General features: G+C 35.6%; 2 protein-coding genes across 4 annotated transcripts; one reads left to right on the top strand and one right to left on the bottom strand.

The window, feature by feature from the left end:
- Nucleotides 1-9,132: 9,132 nt before the first annotated feature.
- Nucleotides 9,133-11,304, bottom strand: LOC131645791 (exocyst complex component EXO70C1-like). The gene has a single exon (XM_058915998.1). It carries the CDS (start codon nucleotides 11,208-11,210, stop codon nucleotides 9,189-9,191), a length of 2,022 nt encoding a protein of 673 aa, XP_058771981.1. The 5' UTR covers nucleotides 11,211-11,304; the 3' UTR covers nucleotides 9,133-9,188.
- A 4,628-nt stretch (nucleotides 11,305-15,932) lies between these two features.
- Nucleotides 15,933-19,795, top strand: LOC131648882 (serine/threonine-protein kinase PBS1-like). 3 transcript variants are annotated; one of them, XM_058918613.1, is made up of 5 exons: nucleotides 15,933-16,246; nucleotides 16,333-16,550; nucleotides 16,636-16,825; nucleotides 18,354-18,745; nucleotides 18,850-19,795. In XM_058918613.1, exons 1-5 carry the CDS (start codon nucleotides 16,138-16,140, stop codon nucleotides 19,315-19,317), a joined length of 1,377 nt encoding a protein of 458 aa, XP_058774596.1. In that variant the 5' UTR covers nucleotides 15,933-16,137; the 3' UTR covers nucleotides 19,318-19,795. The 3 variants fall into 3 exon arrangements, with proteins under 3 accessions (XP_058774596.1, XP_058774597.1, XP_058774595.1); XM_058918614.1 differs by having other exon boundaries at nucleotides 15,935-16,246; nucleotides 16,336-16,550; XM_058918612.1 differs by having other exon boundaries at nucleotides 15,937-16,246; nucleotides 16,330-16,550.
- Nucleotides 19,796-22,336: the final 2,541 nt, after the last annotated feature.

Below are 22,336 nucleotides of genomic sequence, written 5' to 3'. Positions count from 1 at the left end.
GGGTTTTTAAAGATAAAACATTTTTAGAAAATATGCTGCAGAACCCGGGTTGTCCCTATGTGGGAACCGGTTCCTGGCAGCTTCCCAAACCTCGTTTCTGGTTTTTACTATGGGGAACCGGGTTGTCCCTACATGGGAACCGGTTCCCAGCTACCCAGAATCCACACGCTCTGTTTTTATAAGGGGGAACCGGTTCGTCCCACATGGGAACCGGTTCCTACGTACCTGCACAGCAAAATTCATCATTTTGACAGCATTTACCCTATCCCATTTCCCCCAATTTCAGGTACATACGAACATACACACAATTATCATTGATTTTCACACAATTACACATTTCAAACAAGTTATTGACATGTATTAACATCATATATCACAAGTATCAACAGAATCATGTCAACTCATACTAGATTATCAAAACCTAACAAAATTCCCAACCCGACACGTACGATTGAATTACACGATAATCCTAATCAATCTTACCGCCTACAATCGCATAAGGATCACTAACCCGAAGAATCCCCCCTTACCTCAGAGTCGAATCTTCGAAGGTCTTCTTCCCCTTTGGCTCTTCTCTCTTTCACGTGTTCTTCCCTTCTCAGAGTCTGTCTCCTTTTCTTCCCTTCCTCTTTTTCCCAATTCCTTTTATTTTATAAAAAATAAAATAAAATATTAAAAAGGGCTTGCTTAGCTAACACCCCCTTACTGCTAACCACCACTCTAGGCCCAATGTCAATATTTCATCATCTTCCAAATAAATTCAAATAAAATACTAAAATTCCAATTATTTAATTTAAATCCAAATAAATTAATAAACTGAAATTATGGGGTGTTACAACTCTCCCCCACTAAAAGAGTTTTCGTCCTCGAAAACATACCCCAAGTGAAAAGTTCCGAATAAGAGTCCTTCATCTTACTCTCCCGTCCTCCGTTAACACCTTCTTAGCCGAGTCTCAAGATTCATCTGACATAACTAACATAAGCATGTCTCATGCATTCAATCTCAGCTCTTACGTTGCATTTGACTATCCCAAGGTATACCACTTGCTATATCTCCAAAGGTTAATGACAATGAAACGTCGAGATGCGACCCATACAATATGCTCAGTAACTGACTAGTACAATTTACACAATCCACGGTATGATCACAACTGATCCGCACTGTAGTAATGGATCCCATCTATCTATGTGCCAACCTTAAACACATCCTTCCATCTGAGCGATAAAGTAATACTTATACTTACTCAAAACAATTTATTTTTGTTACTACATCTATTACTACATCTATTAAAACATTCCCACCATCGGAACGAGTACACACAAGCAGTTATAATTACACAGCTCATCAGGCTCAATCTACCACTGCTTACAAAATAGCTCAACTGAGTCCCACTCTTCACTAAGAATCAAATCAACTTCGTCCTTCATAGAGTACAATCCCTACTCATATTTAGAAATCTACATAACACCTTCCAACAGCACAAGATTATTATCGCATCATGTAGTATCAACTCTTCGTCTTAACTCCTCCGAATATATACTCGTTAACTACGTACAACCATAATAACATACTCATCATCTCGGCAATTATTCAAAAGGGTTCTAATCCTTTGGCACGACATCCTTACGTCCACGAGATTCCAAATCCAACATATAGATCAACACATATTCTCTATGTAGGATTCCGACATATTAATTCCTCACTGGTCACGAGTAACACTCATCACACCACTCTACATCATACTTTCGCTGTGCGACTACAATTACCCGTCTTAAGTCACCGCCAATACTTTGCACTTTTTCATATTCACTTCTTCATAAGCTTCCACAAAATGGTGAGTGGTTATTCTCACAGCTTAGCATTCATCACATCTTATACCATTAAGGTAACAAGCAATCTCATACCATCTATATGATTCCGTCTACTATCAACAAGAGATTAAGGGTGATCAAGTCCTCAATTTGTCAATAGATAGCCGACAATCATATTTAAGCATAAACTGTCGTTACTACATAATAGCGTCCTTTATGAGTTTGCACTCAACTCATTAACGTCGTCATAGTCTAATAATTCTCTACGGTGTCCTTCCCCTAGAATATTCTTTCTCAACTCGGTAACATCAGGAACACGAACGCGATTTCCGAACCTCATTACACCATCCCCGTCAACTCTGAATTCAACGTCTTTACCTTGGTAATTTAAAGTCGACTTATCGGTTAACTCAACATCGACTTTCTGAATTTCTCTGATCTCGTCGAGAATACCCTTAGTCAGTCTCAGCATACCCAATCCAACATTAGTAGGAGCACCTTCACATACCAACTTAATTCTCTGAATTGTTCAATTAAATCCAACTCTTTCACCATCCGCATCGACATTTTTAGAGGCAATCTCGAACCATACAAATAATGTCACTGCAACATCGAAACAAAACCATGGCTGCCAATTCTAAATCATGAGTCAGATAATTCCTTTCATGCGCTTTCAATCGTCCCGACGCATAAGTTACTACTTACTGATTTTACATCAATACACTACCCATCAACGACGCATCACAATATACCACAAATGGTTCCAAAGTCTATTTCACTTTTTCTACTGATTCACTCATCACTCAAATCCATCGATACTTAAATCATCTTTATCATCTTATTCATCAACGATATATTCTACTCGACTTCGTTTCAAACAATCACGGTAATAGGCATCCCTACTCAACACTTGTTCATGCTTCTTTAACTGACATCATAATATCTCCTCATAGGACCACTCTATGGTATTTATAACTCTTCCATAAGGTAGAACATAATCTCTCATCTTCGTGGGTTCAAACGACACATTAATCCGACATTCAGAGCTCAAGATACGAACGTTTCCAATCGTTATCCAAATTTGCAACACCGACACCATGCTGCGACATTCTATACAATATCTCCAAACTCTTCAATTGGTACATTTAATTCCTAAAATTGCTTCTCAATAAGTCTTTAATTATCCCTTTATTCCGTTCAACTCTGACACTTACATCCCATGCAGCACCAACGAACAGTCTAGTTCTAAGAGCAAGCGCAACCGTAACTTCACCTCTTTCTAACATCATCCTGACACCATTAAATATGTTACAGCTGCTACAACCATTTTTATAACAAAGTTTATCTTGTTAGCTTTCCGACGCTCCAAACGGAACTCGAATCGGATGTCCAAAACTCTAGTTATGAATTTTCGAAGTTTCATAACGATTAAGCAATTTCCCTGCGTTTTGCTTACGAAAATTGCACTCCAAAACTCATTCTCTTCAACTCGATCACATCCCCGACAGCCCCTCATCATATCTCTTCACTTCCAAACTTCTTATAACTTAAACAACACATTCCATCATCGAAGTTCGTTTTCTACAACATCACGAAACCAAATCCATGTACGCCATCATCAACCTTCTTATCCTTGAGATCGTACTCGTCTCTTCGCATTACTCGTTGTTTAAAGCGTTCTCAACAACATCGATAACCTCTACCATCATCTCAATTACGTACTAGTAATCCTACTGCATGGTCTACGACAATACTTCCTTTAATCGCCGCTTCAACAACGACCTTTCACATAGGGCTACTCACACAACAACATTACAGTCCATCCGTAGCACTTGAAGCATCGCAACTTCGAAATTCCATTTTCCAGAAATAACCATCAACTACCCGAGACACATCCAACTGAAATAACAACCACATTCTTCAGCCCATGTCACCTTCACTTCAGAAAACAATAACTCCACACTCTTGTACTGCTGCTCTGCAAATCACTCTAACATCTTGCATCTAAGACATATCCGAGGAGCATAGCTTCTCCCCCACTAGTTTCAATCCCACTTCTGCAGACAAATAGTTAGAACACACTGAGTACCAACAGTGTTTCACACACATGTCGCGTACCGAAAGGAAATTAACGACAAGACTCTGGTCACAAGGACCGACTATGCTCTGATACCACTATTGTAACACCCTTCTAAACCCCCGCGAACAATATAATATAATCAGAGTAATAACACATCAAGGATGCTACAATTATCAAATAAATAAAAACATCAAGTCGATTGTCATGCTTTATTAGAAATTAACCAATATCAAACATGTGTTTAGCACAGCGGAACTTAATTCAGCAGTATTGGGAAACATCTCCACTCAAATACTCAATACATAACTCCATAGCCAAAATGGCAACAATGTATAACAAGTAACGCTAAGACTAATCGATCCCAGTGTTACAATCAGAGCATGACTCGACACGAACTACGGGCTAGCCTACAAGCTATCTTCACCCAATCAAGACGCTGCTACATCCTTAATCTGAAATCATCAAAGGAAGGGTGAGTTTCATTCGAATTAATAACCATTATGCAGTCATAAGCAATAAAATCTCATAGCAATTATCATCCACTCAAACATACATATAATCGGAGTCATCACAACAAGCAAACATCAATTCAACAATATTGGCCATCAGCCCACAACTCATCAATTTCATCAATGATCAAGTTATATTAACAACAACTCCTTAATACATCAATCACATAAACACACCAAGGCATAACACTGGATTTCATCCAATCATGTTATAACCAATGCATGTGATTCAACTGACACTATGCATGTGGTACCAATACATGGGATAAACCCATCCACTGATCTTTTTCATCACCAAGATACAGTTTAACCAGCACAAATTCCACACAATGGGAATTATGCCCACCATTTTGATCCACTTTCATCACCGGGATCCATCACCAAAAATGTATGCCAATGAATGCAACATATAACATGCTTATAACATCACCAATCCGATGTATCACATCGTTTCATTATCATCACCAATAAGCATGTATATATTCTTATCACTCATTCAAATATATCGCACATACATTCACCACAGTTCACATGTTAATATTAACAGCATATTAACATTCATAAATCATCAATCATCACCACGTTCATACATCGTTACATCTATCATCATTGCACACAATGTAATAAATTGTCAAAACATGTATTCATTTACGACATGTTATAAACCAACATCACCCAATGAATATCATAATCCCATCACCAATACAAAACATGCATCAATAATCATATATAAATAAGCACATATACATATACTAGATTCCAATTCATCAACAATTAAATCAAGTTTTAAAAATAAAGTCGGCCACTGCCCATTTCATCACTTTATCAAATAAAGCATCTCATTAGCTTCGCAACGCCCAAAACGGCACATAAAACAGATACACGGATCAAAAGTTACGGGTTTTTAAAGATAAAACATTTTTAGAAAGTATGCTGCAGAACCCGGGTTGTCCCTATGTGGGAACCGGTTCCTGGCAGCTTCCCAAACCTCGTTTCTGGTTTTTACTATGGGGAACCGGGTTGTCCCTACATGGGAACCGGTTCCCAGCTACCCAGAATCCACACGCTCTGTTTTTATAAGGGGGAACCGGTTCGTCCCACATGGGAACCGGTTCCTACGTACCTGCACAGCAAAATTCATCATTTTGACAGCATTTACCCTATCCCATTTCCCCCAATTTCAGGTACATACGAACATACACACAATTATCATTGATTTTCACACAATTACACATTTCAAACAAGTTATTGACATGTATTAACATCATATATCACAAGTATCGACAGAATCATGTCAACTCATACTAGATTATCAAAACCTAACAAAATTCCCAATCCGACACGTACGATTGAATTACACGATAATCCTAATCAATCTTACCGCCTACAATCGCATAAGGATCACTAACCCGAAGAATCCCCCCTTACCTCAGAGTCGAATCTTCGAAGGTCTTCTTCCCCTTTGGCTCTTCTCTCTTTCACGTGTTCTTCCCTTCTCAGAGTCTGTCTCCTTTTCTTCCCTTCCTCTTTTTCCCAATTCCTTTTATTTTATGAAAAATAAAATAAAATATTATAACGGGCTTGCTTAGCTAACACCCCCTTACTGCTAACTACCACTCTAGGCCCAATGTCAATATTTCATCATCTTCCAAATAAATTCAAATAAAATACTAAAATTCCAATTATTTAATTTAAATCCAAATAAATTAATAAACTGAAATTATGGGGTGTTACAGTGAGGGCATAAAACCTTGGCCCACCCCGCACAAAATTGCGGGCAAAACGAACATGCCCAACAGGCCGGACCCATTTTGCCACCCCTAGATATAGGACTAAAAAAGGTATTAAACCTGAAAATAATAAGGGGCAAAATGGGGTATTACAATTGTTATTGGGAAAATCATAGTCCCACATTGATTAAACATAAAACCTTGAAAGAGCTTATATATAGTTCACCCCTCATCTCACAAGCTGATTTTGTAAGAATGAGTTATATCAAACTCTAATATGGTATCAGAGCCTATTAATAGGGGTGTCACTCTATATAAACTCTTTCAAGACTCTATATTTTCAAGACTCTATGTTTAAGCAACGTGGGACTTGGAATTTTCTGAATAGTGATAATAGTATGATCAAAAATCTCATATCCTTTGAGAATGTAGTACTGCCCTTGCGTTGGATAGATGAGATAATTCTCTAATAAAATATGCCAAACGAAACCATTTTTAAAACTCCTTAAACATATATAATATACAAACTCCATCATCAACATCAATAATAACATTAATAAAATGAATTTGAATTTAAGAGTTGTTTGTTTGAAACAATATCATTTAGAAGACCATTAGTACATAGTAGCCATGGCTTTCCCACATAGGAAGTTTAAGCAAATGATTTCCCACATAGGGAGTTGGTCAAAAGAGGTAGTAAGCGAAGAAATTATTTGGGGCATTTATTGTTTTAGTTCGGTCTAAACTTTTTTTTTATTGTAAACACCATTTCATTAGATGAAAAACTAGAAAATATTACAAGGATTAAGAGACATATGATATAGGATATGCCCTATCCATAGTCTTGCAACATCTCTAAAAGTAACAATTACATAGACATGAAAGATAATAAGCATAGTTTGATAACAAGCTAAGAGAACACAAACTATCCAGAAACAATCACATATCATCCATCCATCCACTTTCTCAAGAACGCCAATAGTGACAATATATAAATGAGAACCCCTTGTCTTTTTTCAAATTCAATTACGGATGATTTCTTTGACTTGTGTTTGCACATTTTGACCAACTTTGGTCTTGAGATTGCCCACTTTTATCGAATGTTCAAAGGTTAATTGGTGATCGGAGATAGTGTTGTTCCAAGACACAAAACTCTTTGGAGCCTTTTTATCAAACACCTGGAATGCATACTTATATCCCAAAACACAAAAACAAACATTAGCCCACACTAAAACAGAAAAAGATAGATCTCATAGAGTTATAGATTGCAACATGTAGAAGATCCATGGGGGCTTTGGGGGAGGGCAAAAAGTTGTCAAGATCAAATGTGTTGAAGCAGATCCGGTGAAGAGAGGAACACCCACCATTGTTGAGTTTGAGATTCTAAAAACAACATTAACAAGCTTTTCACTTCTTAATGGCGGTGGCTCCGGTGGCGGTTGCGTCGGTAGAGAGAAAGGCGGCTTGGTAGTGGTTCGTGGTGGAGGAAGAGGGTCTCCGATGAGTGACTTAGTTTTAATAGAAGCAAGAGAGTGAGGTTGAATGAAAGAGATACTACCCTTCATAGAGGAAATAACCACTATAAAAGGGGAAGAAGAAAACCACCATTGAGGTAGGAGGTGGCCACCATCAAACTCTAGAGGTTTGGGGGGAGGTTTTCTAAGAAGAAGAGAGAGCATCTCTCTCTAAAAAGTAACGTAAATTCGGTCTAAACTTTGGTTCTCTTTGGACTAATTATACTTGTTGTGAAAATGATAATTTTGTCGAATAAGAGGATGAAGTTTCAAACTGTTTATAAACAATTTCTAATAAAAAATACTTTTGTGAATAATTTCAAGTTGAGGATGTGGTTTCAAAATAAAAAAAATTACCAATAAAATATTAACTCTTATCGTTTTTTTATTATAAATAAATAAAAACTTCAGCGGGTCAACATGGACCATTAAAAGTAATATGGTAAAAAAACTTTTATGCTTTTCTACCTTAAACACTACATTTACTTAGATTGCAAACAAATTAAGATAAATTTGTACTAGTATAACTCTTTAGGGCAAGTTTAAATTTTTTTTTATGATGAACAAGTTTTCTCATTGTCCATGTTAAATATTGGTTTATGTGTTTGTGAATGACATATTTGGATACATGTTTATATACAAAATAAAATTTAATATTTTATATAAACAAGTGTAACTAGTATTTAATTTAGTTTTGATAACATTCTTAGAAACTAACATCGCAAACATGCCAGTATCCACATATTTTATATTTTTTATGCTAAATTGGACATATATTTTAGGAGTTCAAATTCTAGTTTTCATGCTTAATTTTTATAAATCATGACTTCTTCTTTTATATATATATATATATATATATATATATATATATATATATATATATATATATATATATATATATATATATATATATATATATATATATATATATATATATATATATATATATATATATATATATATATATATATATATATATATATATATATATTAGCACGTCTCTTGAATATTTTCATAAAAATGTGTAAGATATAACAATAACACTAATTGTAATTTATTATACAAAATATGTATGTGATATTATTTGTTGTTGATGTATAAAACAAAAATTCATATTTGAGATACATATTAAGTCTTCAATTTATACTCTACACATGCCTCTAATTCGTAACCTTAATTGTTCGTTTTTTACTAACACTTATGCACAGCCACAAAAGTCCTCAACTTCGAATACAATCCTTTTTATACTTTTCATATGGATAACATTCAAGTCTAATCTTAATTTTTTTTCACAACCACAAATTGAAATTTATTGTGGAAAAATCTTGATTAAATCTTAGTTATAATTTAGGTTTAAAAAACTATATTATATTTTAACTAATTGTTTATTTTTCCTTTGTCTTATATGGTGTGCTTAGTGAAAAAAATGGATGTGTAGCGAAGACGGAAAATGAGAGAATAGGAAAAAACTGCAATGTGACGAATGTTAAATATTTGGCTTATATAAAGTGTGATGACATATTCTCATAAAAAATTATGTGATTCATATCTTCCTTCGAGGCATGGATGTGGCATTTCCTACAAAAAAATCATCAATCAAAATTTCTATGTCGTCAGGATGATATTTAATGTACTTATCAACATGTCTACCAGATTCTAAATAATGTTTAAATCTTCCCATAAAGGAGCGATATGCGGGTATAACCAAAGCAGATATTGAAACCCTCAATTCGGATTGAAGTTGTTCATCACTCACCATCCAACTGCTTTGTGTCTTGTGTATCTCTTCAAACAAAGAATTAAAGCACTTAAACTTATCTCTCAAAACCTGCTTAGACACCTTGTTTCCTTGTTGGTGAAGCCCATCCAACTTGAGGCATTGCAACACGTTACTCCAAGTCTCTCTTTGATAACTCTTATGGTGCATCTTCAAACTTGTTTGCTTTCTCCTACACCAATCATCTACCATGGACTCGTGAAGATCAGCACACCCTTTGATCTTTTGCACTATGTATCTCCCATTGTTCATTAGAAATACACAACGCAAAGCCATATCCTTATATAATTTGGACTTGTTTTCAGTATTTTCATCTAAAAGGTCCATTATTCTCATTAGTTGAACCACAAAAGGTGATTTCTCCAGTGTCTTGTCCAATTCTGGAATATTTTTTGAGGTCGTGGATGTACCCTTATTATGATCATCAACATAATGATAATGATCAGTAGTAGAAATAAATTGATCCGTAGAATATTGGAAAAATACCTGCTCCAACGTCACTTTGTATTCACATGCATATTTAAGATAATTCATGACATAACGAGTCAATGGATGAATGGCACCATATGGGACAGGAATCCTATGATTATCACCCTTAATGGAGTTTTCCAAATCATAGAACATTTCCACAACAACCTTTATGATCCCATGTTTTGTTTCAAATGCCTCGTGTGTCAAATCCTTAGCACATCGCTCTAAACCATCATCATTCATGAGTACAATGATAGGCTCTAATTCATCTCTCAAGGTCTCATACATGTCTAGGAATTTGAATAATTTCTCTGGTGATGGCTTGGTTAAAACCACTGCTTGAGCAAAATTCAAAAAATGGATGATGATAAGTCGAACAAGATCACCAAACATGGTCCGAGATAAAGAGGGTTGGTTTGAGAATATCGAATCGTATAACTTTCGTTCGGCTTTGAAGAGTACATTGGTGCAATGCCGAAACACTTTGTTCCATGTCACAATTTCTCCTTCCAATAAGTCCCATTGCATTTTATAAACCTCATCCATCTTTAGAAATGTGTATCCTAATTTTCGCAACACATTTTTGAAAGAATTTCTCCTGAAAGCGGTAATGGCCATGCAACACTCTAAATGATATCCTGCAGCAATCATGGAAGTGGTAATATTATTCATAATGGAAAGTTCTTGTAAAGAGAAATTTGGCAATAAGTCACCATCGTCGTCGTCGTCATCATCATCTTGATTGTTAAGCCTTAGGGAATCCCTCTCATCTTGAAGTTGAAAATGTAGTTGAAGGGAACCAAAGGAAGCAGATTTCTTAGTTGTTGGTGTTGGTGTTGATCGGTATATTTTGGATTTGGGGCGTTGTAGTAGAGCACAAATGTCATTCTCTAAAATAAACATGGCTTTTTCTAGGATAGAGCTTGTTCTATCTAAATAGAGGTCACCCAAACTCGAGGTGATAGAGAGCTTGAAGATGCGTTCCACCGCATCTAAAAAAGACTTATAAATCTCTGGATCTCGCCCAAATTTAATTCTTGTTCCTCTTGATGGTTTATTATACTTATCTATCATAGACTCCAATAATTTATGCAATAAGACAACACAATTGGGAACTTCATCTGTAGAACTAGAATTAGGAGTTGTTACGCTATTGAGAAAATAATCCACATCTTCTAAAACTTGTGAAAGATGGATTTTATCATCTAACTGCTCAAGTAGATTGTTCTCTTCTTCTTCTTCTTCTTCCCATTCTAGCTTATCGGTTCCAACAATATTACTATTGGATCTTGAGGAAAAGCTCCACAATTTCTCCATTAATTAATTTGATCATCCATGTGTGTATTAAGGAGATTTGATTGTTTTCTATTTTGTTTGTTCATCCAATTTCTATTATGGATCACAATGTTCCTTAATCATTTTCATTTTTCTCCAATGAGTTTCTTCACATTTCACTCTCCACCTATTTAGGTGTTTTTACCGGTAACTCAAGGCATCCCGATTTTTTTGCACCATTTAATTATCTTAATAAGGAAGTTTTTTACTTTTAGAATTAGAAGAGCAAATTTAATATAAAAACAAAAAATTAAATGATTTATTTGTTTCAGACTAGTGTAGGACTATGTCCAATATACGAGATAAATTTACGCTTTAAAAATAATATAATATACAACAATGACAAAATTAAAAAATATGACTTATCGGTGTCTTACTATAAGTAAATTTAAAATAATATATAAAAATTTATATTCGCTGTTGTTAATATATTTCAACCACAAGATAGTGTCTATTGAATTGATTATAAATTACTGTTAGATACTCTGAAGTAGAAGTTTATAAATTTTTGTAAAAATTTAAAGATGAATTATAAAATCAAAGGGGTTTGGATCTAATACAATCTTCGTGTCTTGCACAATTATTGTATACCGTAAAATGTATTTAATTATAACATAGATTAGTAATTTTGTACTATACGATGAAATAATTGAATGCAATTAGTTCATTTCATCATCCCAAATAAAAGTTATGTAATGTGCCATGCAATTAAAACTTATAATTGGTATTGTACCTTGCACAAGTCAGATTGCCATAGAAAATGCTTGAAAATCTACATTACACCGTATTTTTATAAATAATATTACTTTTTAAATAAAAATTTGCAATTGTTGGTGGCTAATGAAGTGGTGGATTTTACTAAGAAAGTGGGTCGTGGTTGCTTATTATTTAAGGTAGATTTCGAAAAGGCTTACGACAAAGTCTCTTGGAGTTTCCTTAAATACATGTTGAGGAGAATGAGTTTTGGGGCGGTTTGGATGAGATGGATGGAGTTGTTGATTTTCAAAAGTTCTATGTCCGTGTTAGTTAATGGTAGTCCGACGAAAGAGTTTGAGGTGGAGAAAGGTTTGAGGCAAGGTGATCCTTTATCTCCCTTCCTTTTTGTGTTGGTGGCGGAGGGTTTGGCGGGTCTTGTGAGGAAATCTTCCAAAATTGGGGAGTTTAAAGGTATTGATTTTAGCGGTAGTTGTGTGGTCGACATATTACAATTCGCGGATGACACTCTTATTATGGGGGAAAGTTCATGGAGACAAGTGTGGGCAATCAAAGCGGTTTTAAGGGCTTTCGAGTTAGTGTCAGGACTCGGCATTAATTATCACAAAAGTAAATTAATTGGTATCAATGTTAGTGCAAATTTCTTGGAGGCGGCCGCTTATGTTTTATCTTGTAAAGTTGAAGGAACTAATTTTGTTTTTCTTGGTATTAGAGTGGGTTGTGACCCGAGGAAAACATCTTCTTGGATTCCTCTTATAACAAAATTTAGGAATCGTTTATCGGGTTGGAAAAACCGATTTTTAAGTTTGGGAGGAAGGATAACTCTTTTGAAATCAATTCTTAGCTCACTTGCTATCTTCACTATGTCTTTTTATAGGATGCCGAGTACGATGGCAAAGGAGGTGGCTAGGATCCAAAGTAATTTTTTGTAGGGAGGGGGTTTGGGGGAGAAAAGGAAGATTCATTGGGTGAGTTGGAAACAAGTTTGTTTACCGTTTATAAAGGGAGGAATTGGTATTAAAGATGTGGGTGATTTCAACCGTGCCCTTCTTAATAAATGGCGGTGGAGGATATTAAAAGGTGAAGAAGCTCTTTGGTTCAATTTGTTAAAAGCTCGATATGGGGATTTCACAATGGAGTCCTTTTGTGGAGGTATGTCTTCTAATCCTTTATCTTCTCTTTCTTCTTCTTCTCTCTCTTTAGCCTCGGTGTGGTGGAAAGATATTATTTCGCTTGGTAATGATAAAGGGGAAGACCCGTTGGCTTATAATTGTCGATTTGTCATTGGGAATGGTTTTGTCACTCCGTTTTGGGAGGCTAGGTGGGTGGGAAATTTATGTTTGAAGGAGGAGTTCCCTAATTTATTTGCGGTTTCTTTGTTGAAACGGGTGGCGGTGGCAAGTATGGGAGGTTGGTTAAATGGTGAGTGGAAGTGGGGGAATTTTGGGGTTGCTTTACAACTTGATTCCGATCCGGTTTTGGTGGCGGAAGATGGTTCGCTCCGTCTTTTGTTGTTAGGCCGTGAGCCTTTGATGGAGGGAAGGGATAAAGTTTCGTGGTTTGGTTCGGCGGAAGGCATTTTTTCCATTGCTTCTTGTTATGAGTTAACGGTTGTTTCTCGTACTCCGTTTGGTCCGTTGGGTAGAAGTGATAGGGCTTTTGATCTAATTTGGAAGATCCAAGTGCCGTTCAAGATTAAGGCGTTTGCTTGGAGGATTTTTGTAAATAGGCTCCCAACAAAGGATTTACTATCTTTTAGGGGTGTTCCTTTGTCGGAAGAGAACTTAAAGTGTGTGTTTTGTGGCATTTTTCCGGAAAGTTGTGATCATTCTTTTTTCAAGTGCTCCTTGGTGAGGGGGGTGTGGAGGGACATAACCGTGTGGATTGGTAAACCGGTGGGGGATATGGAAGAAGAATGTCTTCATAGTTTTATGGATTGGTACATTTTTTGTAAAAAAAAAGAAAGTAAAATAGGGAAAATGTGGTTTGATTTGGTTAGCTATTTTGTGGATTTTTTGGTTAACTAGGAACGGCATCTGCTTCCGGAATGAAGGATGGGTTGTTGATAATATGATTTGGAATATCAAGTCTTTATTATGGAAGTGGTCGTTTATCGGAGAAATTACGCACCCAATATATAGTTTTTATGAGTTTAGCAAAGAGCCTTTGTTTTTCCTCTCATAACTCTATTTGGTTTGTAATATCTCTTTGTAGCGGGGTTTTTGTTTTGCTCCTGCTTTGCTGTGTAAACAGGCTTTGTTGTTCTCGTATTAATTCCATATTGCTTACACAAAAAAAAACATATGTATGCTAAAGCTTGGTAGTTAAACTATTTAACATTTTTTTAACCAAATACACAATGAAGCTAAATTTTAGAAAAATCGTGATTCAAAGAACATTATGTAGGAAGGCTTTCTAAGCCATTTAAATTTGAATTAAAGCCATTAAGATTTTATTTTTCCTGTTTTATTTCTATTTTAGATTGAAAGTTTATTAGAGTTTCTTTTTCATGTATTCAAACACGAATGATTGTAAGGATTATCTTTGATCACCATAAAATTCAAGAGTTTTTTTTCTTCTTTCTGGTGGATTCCAGAGCTTATCTAATAGGTTTTACACTTGCAACCCTATGTTTTTATTCTATATTTAACCCTTTCTAACCATTTGAATCCTATCATATAAATAATCACATTAGCTTTCTAATGCTTCGAACGACACATAAAATGGAGTTATGTATCAAAAGTTATGCACTTTAGAAAATTAGCAAAACAAGACACTTTCGCCCGACGGAACGAATGACTTGCCCGACGCTTCAAGGTCGAAATTTGGTCACGAAAAACCCCCTCTCGCCCGCTGTCTCTCCCGGGGGCACAATTCCTTTGCTCAGCGAAGCACACTAGAAGCAGAAAAATATGTGCATTTTCAGCACCTTCAATACCAACCCAAATGCAATTTCAACCAATTAAAACTCATCCAAACAACTATAATCATGTTTCTAACCATGAGTCAACATATAAACATCATTAAACATGATTAATTCACAAAATCTCATGGATTCAATATAAACTCTAGCATGTAAAATCTATGAAATAAAGAGATGAATATCCTATCACACTACTACCCATTGTATACATATATATATTCAAGATAATGAAGATTCTCCACTTTACCTTATATTAAAATCCCTCTTCTTCTAGATTCCCCAAATTCCTACTCTTTCTCTTGAGCTATCATTTCTTTTCTTTTCTCACAATGATAGTATAATCTCTTACTACTCTAAAACCCTATCAATTAGTGTTCTCTCACATTGAGGTTAACCCACAAACTCACTTAGTATTCTATTTCTATCATTTAGGCCCAACTAATTATATCCCATTATTAACCCAAATAGCACAAATATACACATAATCAAATAATTATTATATCACATAACAATTAAACAAATAAATAATTAATAAAACACCAAATAAAATAATTAAATAGATAACTAATAAAATTTGGGATGTTACATCAGCCGCATCAGCCTCCTCATGCAATAGGTCAATACCATCAAGAGGTGGCACGGAAGATCCAACGTTAGTCGAAGGTGGCACAGGAGTAAAAGAAGTGTCTCAGCGACGTTTGCGGGCGGAAGGCATCTATGAGGAACCCTCACCATCATCCCGAGGCCTCCGGGATAAAGTAGTAGATGTGAAAGGCCCCTCCGGGATGTTCCGTAGATGCACCTACGAAAGGTTGTGAAACTTCAAGGACGCAACAATGGCGTTTGCACACGTTTACCATCGAACTCGAGAGAAAAACAACTTTGATGAATTTTGGTTTTTAAAATTGTGAGAGATTAATTTAAGATTTAAAGTTTTTACTCGATTTGTTTTTATTAAAATCTAAGTGTAATGGAAAGAATTTGGGGTGTTAAGCAAAGGAATTGTATAAATAATATAAAAAAAAAAGAATTTAGAAGGGTAATTTGGAGAATGGGTTAATGGAGTTTATTAAATGAAAAGCTGGATGATTCCCTCCCAGTGAGTCTAATCCAAGTCTTTTCTTGTTCTTGTGTAAGGACTGATATACTCCTTCGTTCTTTCTTGCTTGTAACTTGTCATAATAATAATCCCAAAAGAGTCATCGTTTTTTATATGATTAATTAATAATTAAAGAATTGGATGTTGAAGGCTTTCAGATTGAGATAGATTGAATGGGTTGTTTTTCGTGTTTCGATTCAAAGGAAGATGAGAAGCTGAATCCTCAAGAATCATCACACAAGAACGATCATCACGATCATAATCTCCCTTCTGCCGCCTCTGGTTAGTTCATTTCAAGCCAATCCAATCCGATCCGATTATTGTTTGTTTGTTTGTTTGTTTAGAAATCAGATCCCGTGTTGCAGGAGGAGGAGCAGAGAAGGTTCGGTCAACAAGTAATGGAGGAGGAGCATCCAAAAGGGAATTTCCTTCTCTTCTCAAAGACGGGCCACCCGGTCAAATTGCTGCTCAAACCTTTACTTTCCGTGAACTCGCCCTTGCAACTAAAAACTTCAGGCCTCAATCCTTTTTAGGGGAAGGTGGTTTCGGAAGGGTCTACAAGGGACGACTCGAATCCACTTCTCAGGTATTATTATTATTAATCTATTATCTTCATCATCATTGTGGACCAGTTCCAAACCCCTCACTCTCATTGGTTTCTTCAATTACAGGCTGTTGCTGTTAAACAGTTAGACAAAGATGGTCTCCAGGGTAATCGCGAGTTCCTTGTGGAAGTTCTCATGCTCAGTCTTCTACACCATCCTAACCTTGTCAGTCTCATTGGTTACTGCGCCGATGGGGACCAACGCCTATTAGTGTATGAATTTATGCCCCTCGGATCATTGGAAGATCACCTTCACGGTAATTGCTTTTTCTTTGCTTTACTCCTCTATTTTCAGTTTATGAATTTAGGGGAATTTGTGTTCATTAGAGGTGACATCTTTAGAGACACAAATACGACCATCAGAGGCCAGTCTTATCTAACCCTTGCGAGAAGTGGGATATCCAATACACATTCTTGAGACCTAAATTTGAAGTTTATTTTTGTTGTAAGGTCTAACAAGATGAAAACAAAAACATCCAAAGCATTTAGAAAAGAGTAATCTGGTTGTTGCTTAAAAGGTTTTATATAGGGAATATCAAAATTTAAAGGAGCGGAAGGAAGTCTGTTTATAAGATAGACACTAGTTAGAAATGCTTAGTCCCAAGATTTGTTAGGAGCCTTGAGCCAATAATGTGAGACCTAGTTCAGTTACGTGTCTATGTTTTCTTTTTACCACACCATTTTTGGGGGGAGTATGTGAACAAATAAGACGATGAGAGATGTCATTTTGAGTCAAAAATTGAGTAACAGGTCTGAATTTTCCCTTCCCAATCAGATCGGGCAGCTTTGATTTTAAAGGGAAATTGGTTTTCTACCATGACTTTAAATTGTTGAAAATGGTTTAAGCTTCGGATTTTGTTACAAATGACATGCAATAGGAGAAACCAGTACTAGAAACTTCTGGAGCTGGTCCCCAAAGATCTCTATAGTATACACTAACTTAAGAGGATTAGAGTAAGTAGTGGTAGACAAAATGTGGGGGTAATCTATGTGTTTTGCCCAAACAACAGGATGAACATGAATCAAGCAATCTTTCATTAGTAAAGAGAATATTACAGAGTTTCAAACCAAGCTTTTGCACATCAACACCAGGATGGCCTAGCCTAGCATGCCAAAGAGAAAGGCTCCCCTTCACTCCTCCTTTTTTAAATAGATGTGATAAATTTAAACTCTATAGTAGCCTGTGTATTCTAGGCCATACTTGATTTTCTCTTTTAGAATCTCATTTCTGTTTAACGAATAGGCTGTTCTTTTTTGGCCGGTGACCAACTTTCCATGGATAAGCTCTTGTAGATTAGCATTTGTTCTCTACAATGTTATTTGTGTTTTACATATCCACTTAAATGTGCTAACAAAATTTCCCTTTTGATGCTTTGATTATTCCACAACTTTGTCTTGAACTTACGATGGTGATAAATAATGTTTTGTGGGTTTTTTCCTTTTAAGGAAACAGCTGTGCTTCTAAGCTCATTATGTTATGTGCTCTTAGTTGAATATTTTCCACGCTGCTTCTTTCAATGTAGTTTCTTGAGAAGCCTGATCAACTTAGCGTGTGGAATAACATTCCTTGTTGATTCCAAGTTACAGAAATGGAATCCATACATTTGATAACCATTGTATTGTTTGCTAGAGGTGTTTTGGTTTTTCCTTTACCGTATCTGTCTTCTAATGATTGGGAAGTGTTCCTAAATTTGGTGTTTGTTACATGATCAATGCATTCTTAAAACATAATGCATGTAACTTGATAATAACTTGTGTTTATTAATTTTTTGTTGACTCGTGCAGATCTCCCCCCTGATAAGGAGCCTTTAGATTGGAACACTAGAATGAAAATAGCCGCTGGTGCCGCAAAAGGATTGGAATACCTACATGACAAGGCAAATCCTCCAGTAATTTATAGGGACTTCAAGTCATCTAATATTTTACTTGAGGAAGGTTATCATCCAAAGCTTTCTGACTTTGGTCTGGCAAAGCTTGGTCCTGTTGGGGACAAATCACATGTTTCCACTCGTGTCATGGGTACTTATGGTTACTGTGCTCCCGAGTATGCTATGACTGGACAGCTGACTGTAAAATCCGACGTATATAGTTTTGGGGTAGTCTTCTTGGAGCTGATTACTGGCCGTAAAGCCATAGACAGCACCCGGCCCCACGGAGAACAAAACCTCGTCACATGGGTAGTCCTCCGATACTTTCTTGTCATTTTATGTTAATTTAGCTTGCATCAACTTATGGCTCTATAACAATGGAGTGGTAATGGTGGTTTCATATTTTTGAGCAGGCACGGCCTTTATTCAATGACCGTAGGAAGTTTCCAAAGCTGGCAGATCCACGGTTGCAGGGACGGTATCCCATGCGGGGTCTTTATCAAGCTCTAGCTGTAGCATCAATGTGCATTCAAGAACAGGCAGCTGCACGTCCTCTGATCGGGGATGTGGTGACAGCCCTTTCTTATCTAGCCAACCAGGCATATGATACTAACAATCCTGGAATTGGTAATAATAAGGGAACTGGAAATAGAGATGATAAAGGTGGAAGAATATTAAAAAACGATGAAGGTGAAGGATCCGGGCGTAGATGGGATTTGGAGGGATCTGAGAAAGATGACTCCCCACGTGAAACTGCTAAGATGTTAAACCGGGATCTTGATAGAGAACGTGCTGTGGCTGAAGCCAAGATGTGGGGAGAGAACTTGAGAGATAAAAGACGACAGAGTGTGCAAGGCAGTTTTGATGCTTCTAATGCCTAGTTTACATTCTGCAAATCTGAGCATTGCCTTCTGTAATATCTTGATTGCGGCAATGCAATGCAAGGTGAAATTTTTTGGGATCTCATCTTTCTTAGAGCTGGTCTAGGACAAGTCTGAATGGCCATTTTGTTGTTGACCGGGCTCTAATGTGTTTGCAGTGGCTGCAACATAACATAATGAACCTGGTACCAAAATCTGTTACTTCAGCCTTTTGTGCACTTTGTTTTCCTTTATGTATTTCATTTTACCTGGTCGTCATGGGCATATTGACGTTGTACATTATTTGCCAGAACTAGCCACTAGGAGTTCAAGGTTACAAAACTGGTATTTTAGAAAAATGCTGCGCAAAAACATGCTAGAATAAAGTACTTGTTCTAACTTGTAAGTTTTGCTCGAACAAAAATGAGAGATTCCAATATTCTTAGAGCATCATCGTGGTGCTTCACAAGTTTAACACCAATCTAAATATGCATCCCTATATTGTGGAGAGAAAAATGTTCTATTTATAGAGATCCATTGCTGTAGAAACCTCTCTCTTCACTTCGTAAAATAAGTAAATTTTGTTGGAATGTAGTGCTATATAGAGTTTTATTGGTCCTTAACTTTTCCCAAGAGTGTGTTTTTTTCATTGAAATCTTTAATTTTTGTATTAAATTTGATCCCAAACTTGACTTTTGATGTGCGTAATTGATCCTTGTTATAAAGATTTGATAAAATTCTATGTGGGGTTTTTAAAATTGACAATTTAAAACAAGCATATTTTCATTTTTAGAGTTCAAAGAAAATATTTGACTAATAGCACTAGATTGATCTCAAACCACAGCGGGGTCTTACAAAGAATGGCTACACACCAAATTGAGATTTTACATTAGACTTATTTCAAACCAAGTTGAAATTTTATATGGGGGTGGACTCGCGAAACGAACCGTCGACTTAATATTATTTCCAAACGAAGTTTTTAATAAGTTTAACTTTAACCCCAAATAAACTTTGCCTTAAGAATAAACATTCAATCAAGGGAAAATATTTCTTAAGTGAATTTACAATATAACTCTTTCCAAAATACACACCTTACTTAAAGGAAAGAATTTGCTTGAAGCGTTATGGCTAATTTTTAGTGAGAGTAAGTAGAAAAATTATTTTAGAGAGAGAGTGTGCGAGGAGAGTGAAATAGATCACGATTCTGGATGTGAAAATGTGAAGGAAGATACCTCTATTTATATGCTAGAGGTTGACATAAAAATGTAAAAGACCCATGAGTTAATTTAATGTCACATTCGATTGACTCGTTGTCCCAATCGATTGGATGACTAAAAACAATCGATTATAAATGCCCAATTCAAAAGGTTTTCAAAGATAGCTGATGCTCTTCATTAAGACGTTGTCACAAATGATCATGGACACTATTTACCTGATCCAATCGATTAGGTATATGTTCCAATTGATTGGACAACTCAAAAAACTTGTCCAAATTATTTTGGCAGGTCCTGTTTCATTTGACACAACACCAATGTAATATGCACTAAGTATTAAGTTTCGATGAAGACAAAAGTTCAAATGTAAAAAAGAATGAAAAGGTTTCTCAACATCAAATATCAATAGGTATCTCAAAAAATCAAATATACACTAAGTTATTGGATGACAATGTTGAAAATATGCTTCGATTATGATGCTAAAAGGTATACAATGCAATTTACTTTGTAATATTGTTAGATGCTAAAAAAAAACTTATTTCTGTTCATCCCTAAAAGTTTCCAAACTGTTTTCAAACTCATTTTTCAAATTTCACACCAGTGTAACTAGTTATAGGTTCAATTTTTACTGTTTTTTTTAAAACTAATAAAGGTGTAACCGGTTACACTATTTATGTAAACGGTTACACAGTCTGAAAATTTGAATTTTTTTGAACGTTTAGAATTGCATAATGCATTCTTTCATCAACCATTGCTATTATAAACCAATGCACATTTTTATGAAACATCTACCAACATGTACAACTGATTCCACATGTTTCATAGGGTGTATATAACACAATGATCATTTAAAATTCAGATTCACCTCTTCCATTCAAATTTTTACTTCAATTCAAATATGTGTAACCGAGATAAAAGTCATTTCATGTCAGTTTAGCATTAACCGAGAGGTTAAGTGGCACACTTTTTATGAAGCCCTTCGTTACCTCGTCTGTGTAGCCGAGGTAAAATTCATTTTCCCGTATAAGGTAAGATGTCTTATTTGTACTAGTGTTTGTCCTAAAGAAAAAAAGGAACGCCCTTATAACACGAGACACCCCAGGCTACGAAAGACTATCTGGAAAGTCCTGAGTATACCCCCCACATTTGGGGTGATATGAGAAGGGACGAAGTTGATAGCCGTTTAGTGATATGACCATTTGATTGGGTAATTATGCCACCTCAGCTATATATAGGGTTCTGAGGATTGTTTCTAAACTCATTAGTTTTAGTGAAATCATCTCTAACGATCTTTTTCTCTCAAGTTTTTACTTTTAGTCCCGTAAAAAAATCATGTTTTAATCCTTATAAAATTGGTTTTGCATGACGTTTTAGTCCTTATTCGGGGACTAAAACTACGTGCATAACTAATTTTGTAGGGACTAAAATATGATTTTTTTTATAAGTACTAAAATCTAAAATTGGTAATTTTGTAGGGACCAAAAACCTATTTAATCCTATATTTTTTAGTGTTCCTACTATATAACTAATATTATCCTTGAGATTTGTTTCATCCACATATGAGGTGTAATCTTCGTAACTATTTTTTTGTGTGATCTAATTGTAAACTATGATAGTTGAATTTTAAAGGTGTAAGAATTTTAAGTTGAACTTACGTTAAAAGTTTTTTGTGTGATCTTATTGTAAACTATGATAATTGAATTTTAAAGGTGTAAGAATTTTAAGTTGAACTTACGTTAAAAGTTTGGTGTAAGGGTTGCAAGTTGAACCTTTGTTAACAATATGTTGTAAATATTGCAAATTGAACATGTTTTAAAAGCTTGGCA

Source organism: Vicia villosa, linkage group LG2 (assembly GCF_029867415.1).
Source record: "Vicia villosa cultivar HV-30 ecotype Madison, WI linkage group LG2, Vvil1.0, whole genome shotgun sequence".
Classification (NCBI taxonomy): Eukaryota; Viridiplantae; Streptophyta; class Magnoliopsida; order Fabales; family Fabaceae; genus Vicia; species Vicia villosa.
This window is presented reverse-complemented; position numbering and strand designations above follow the sequence as displayed.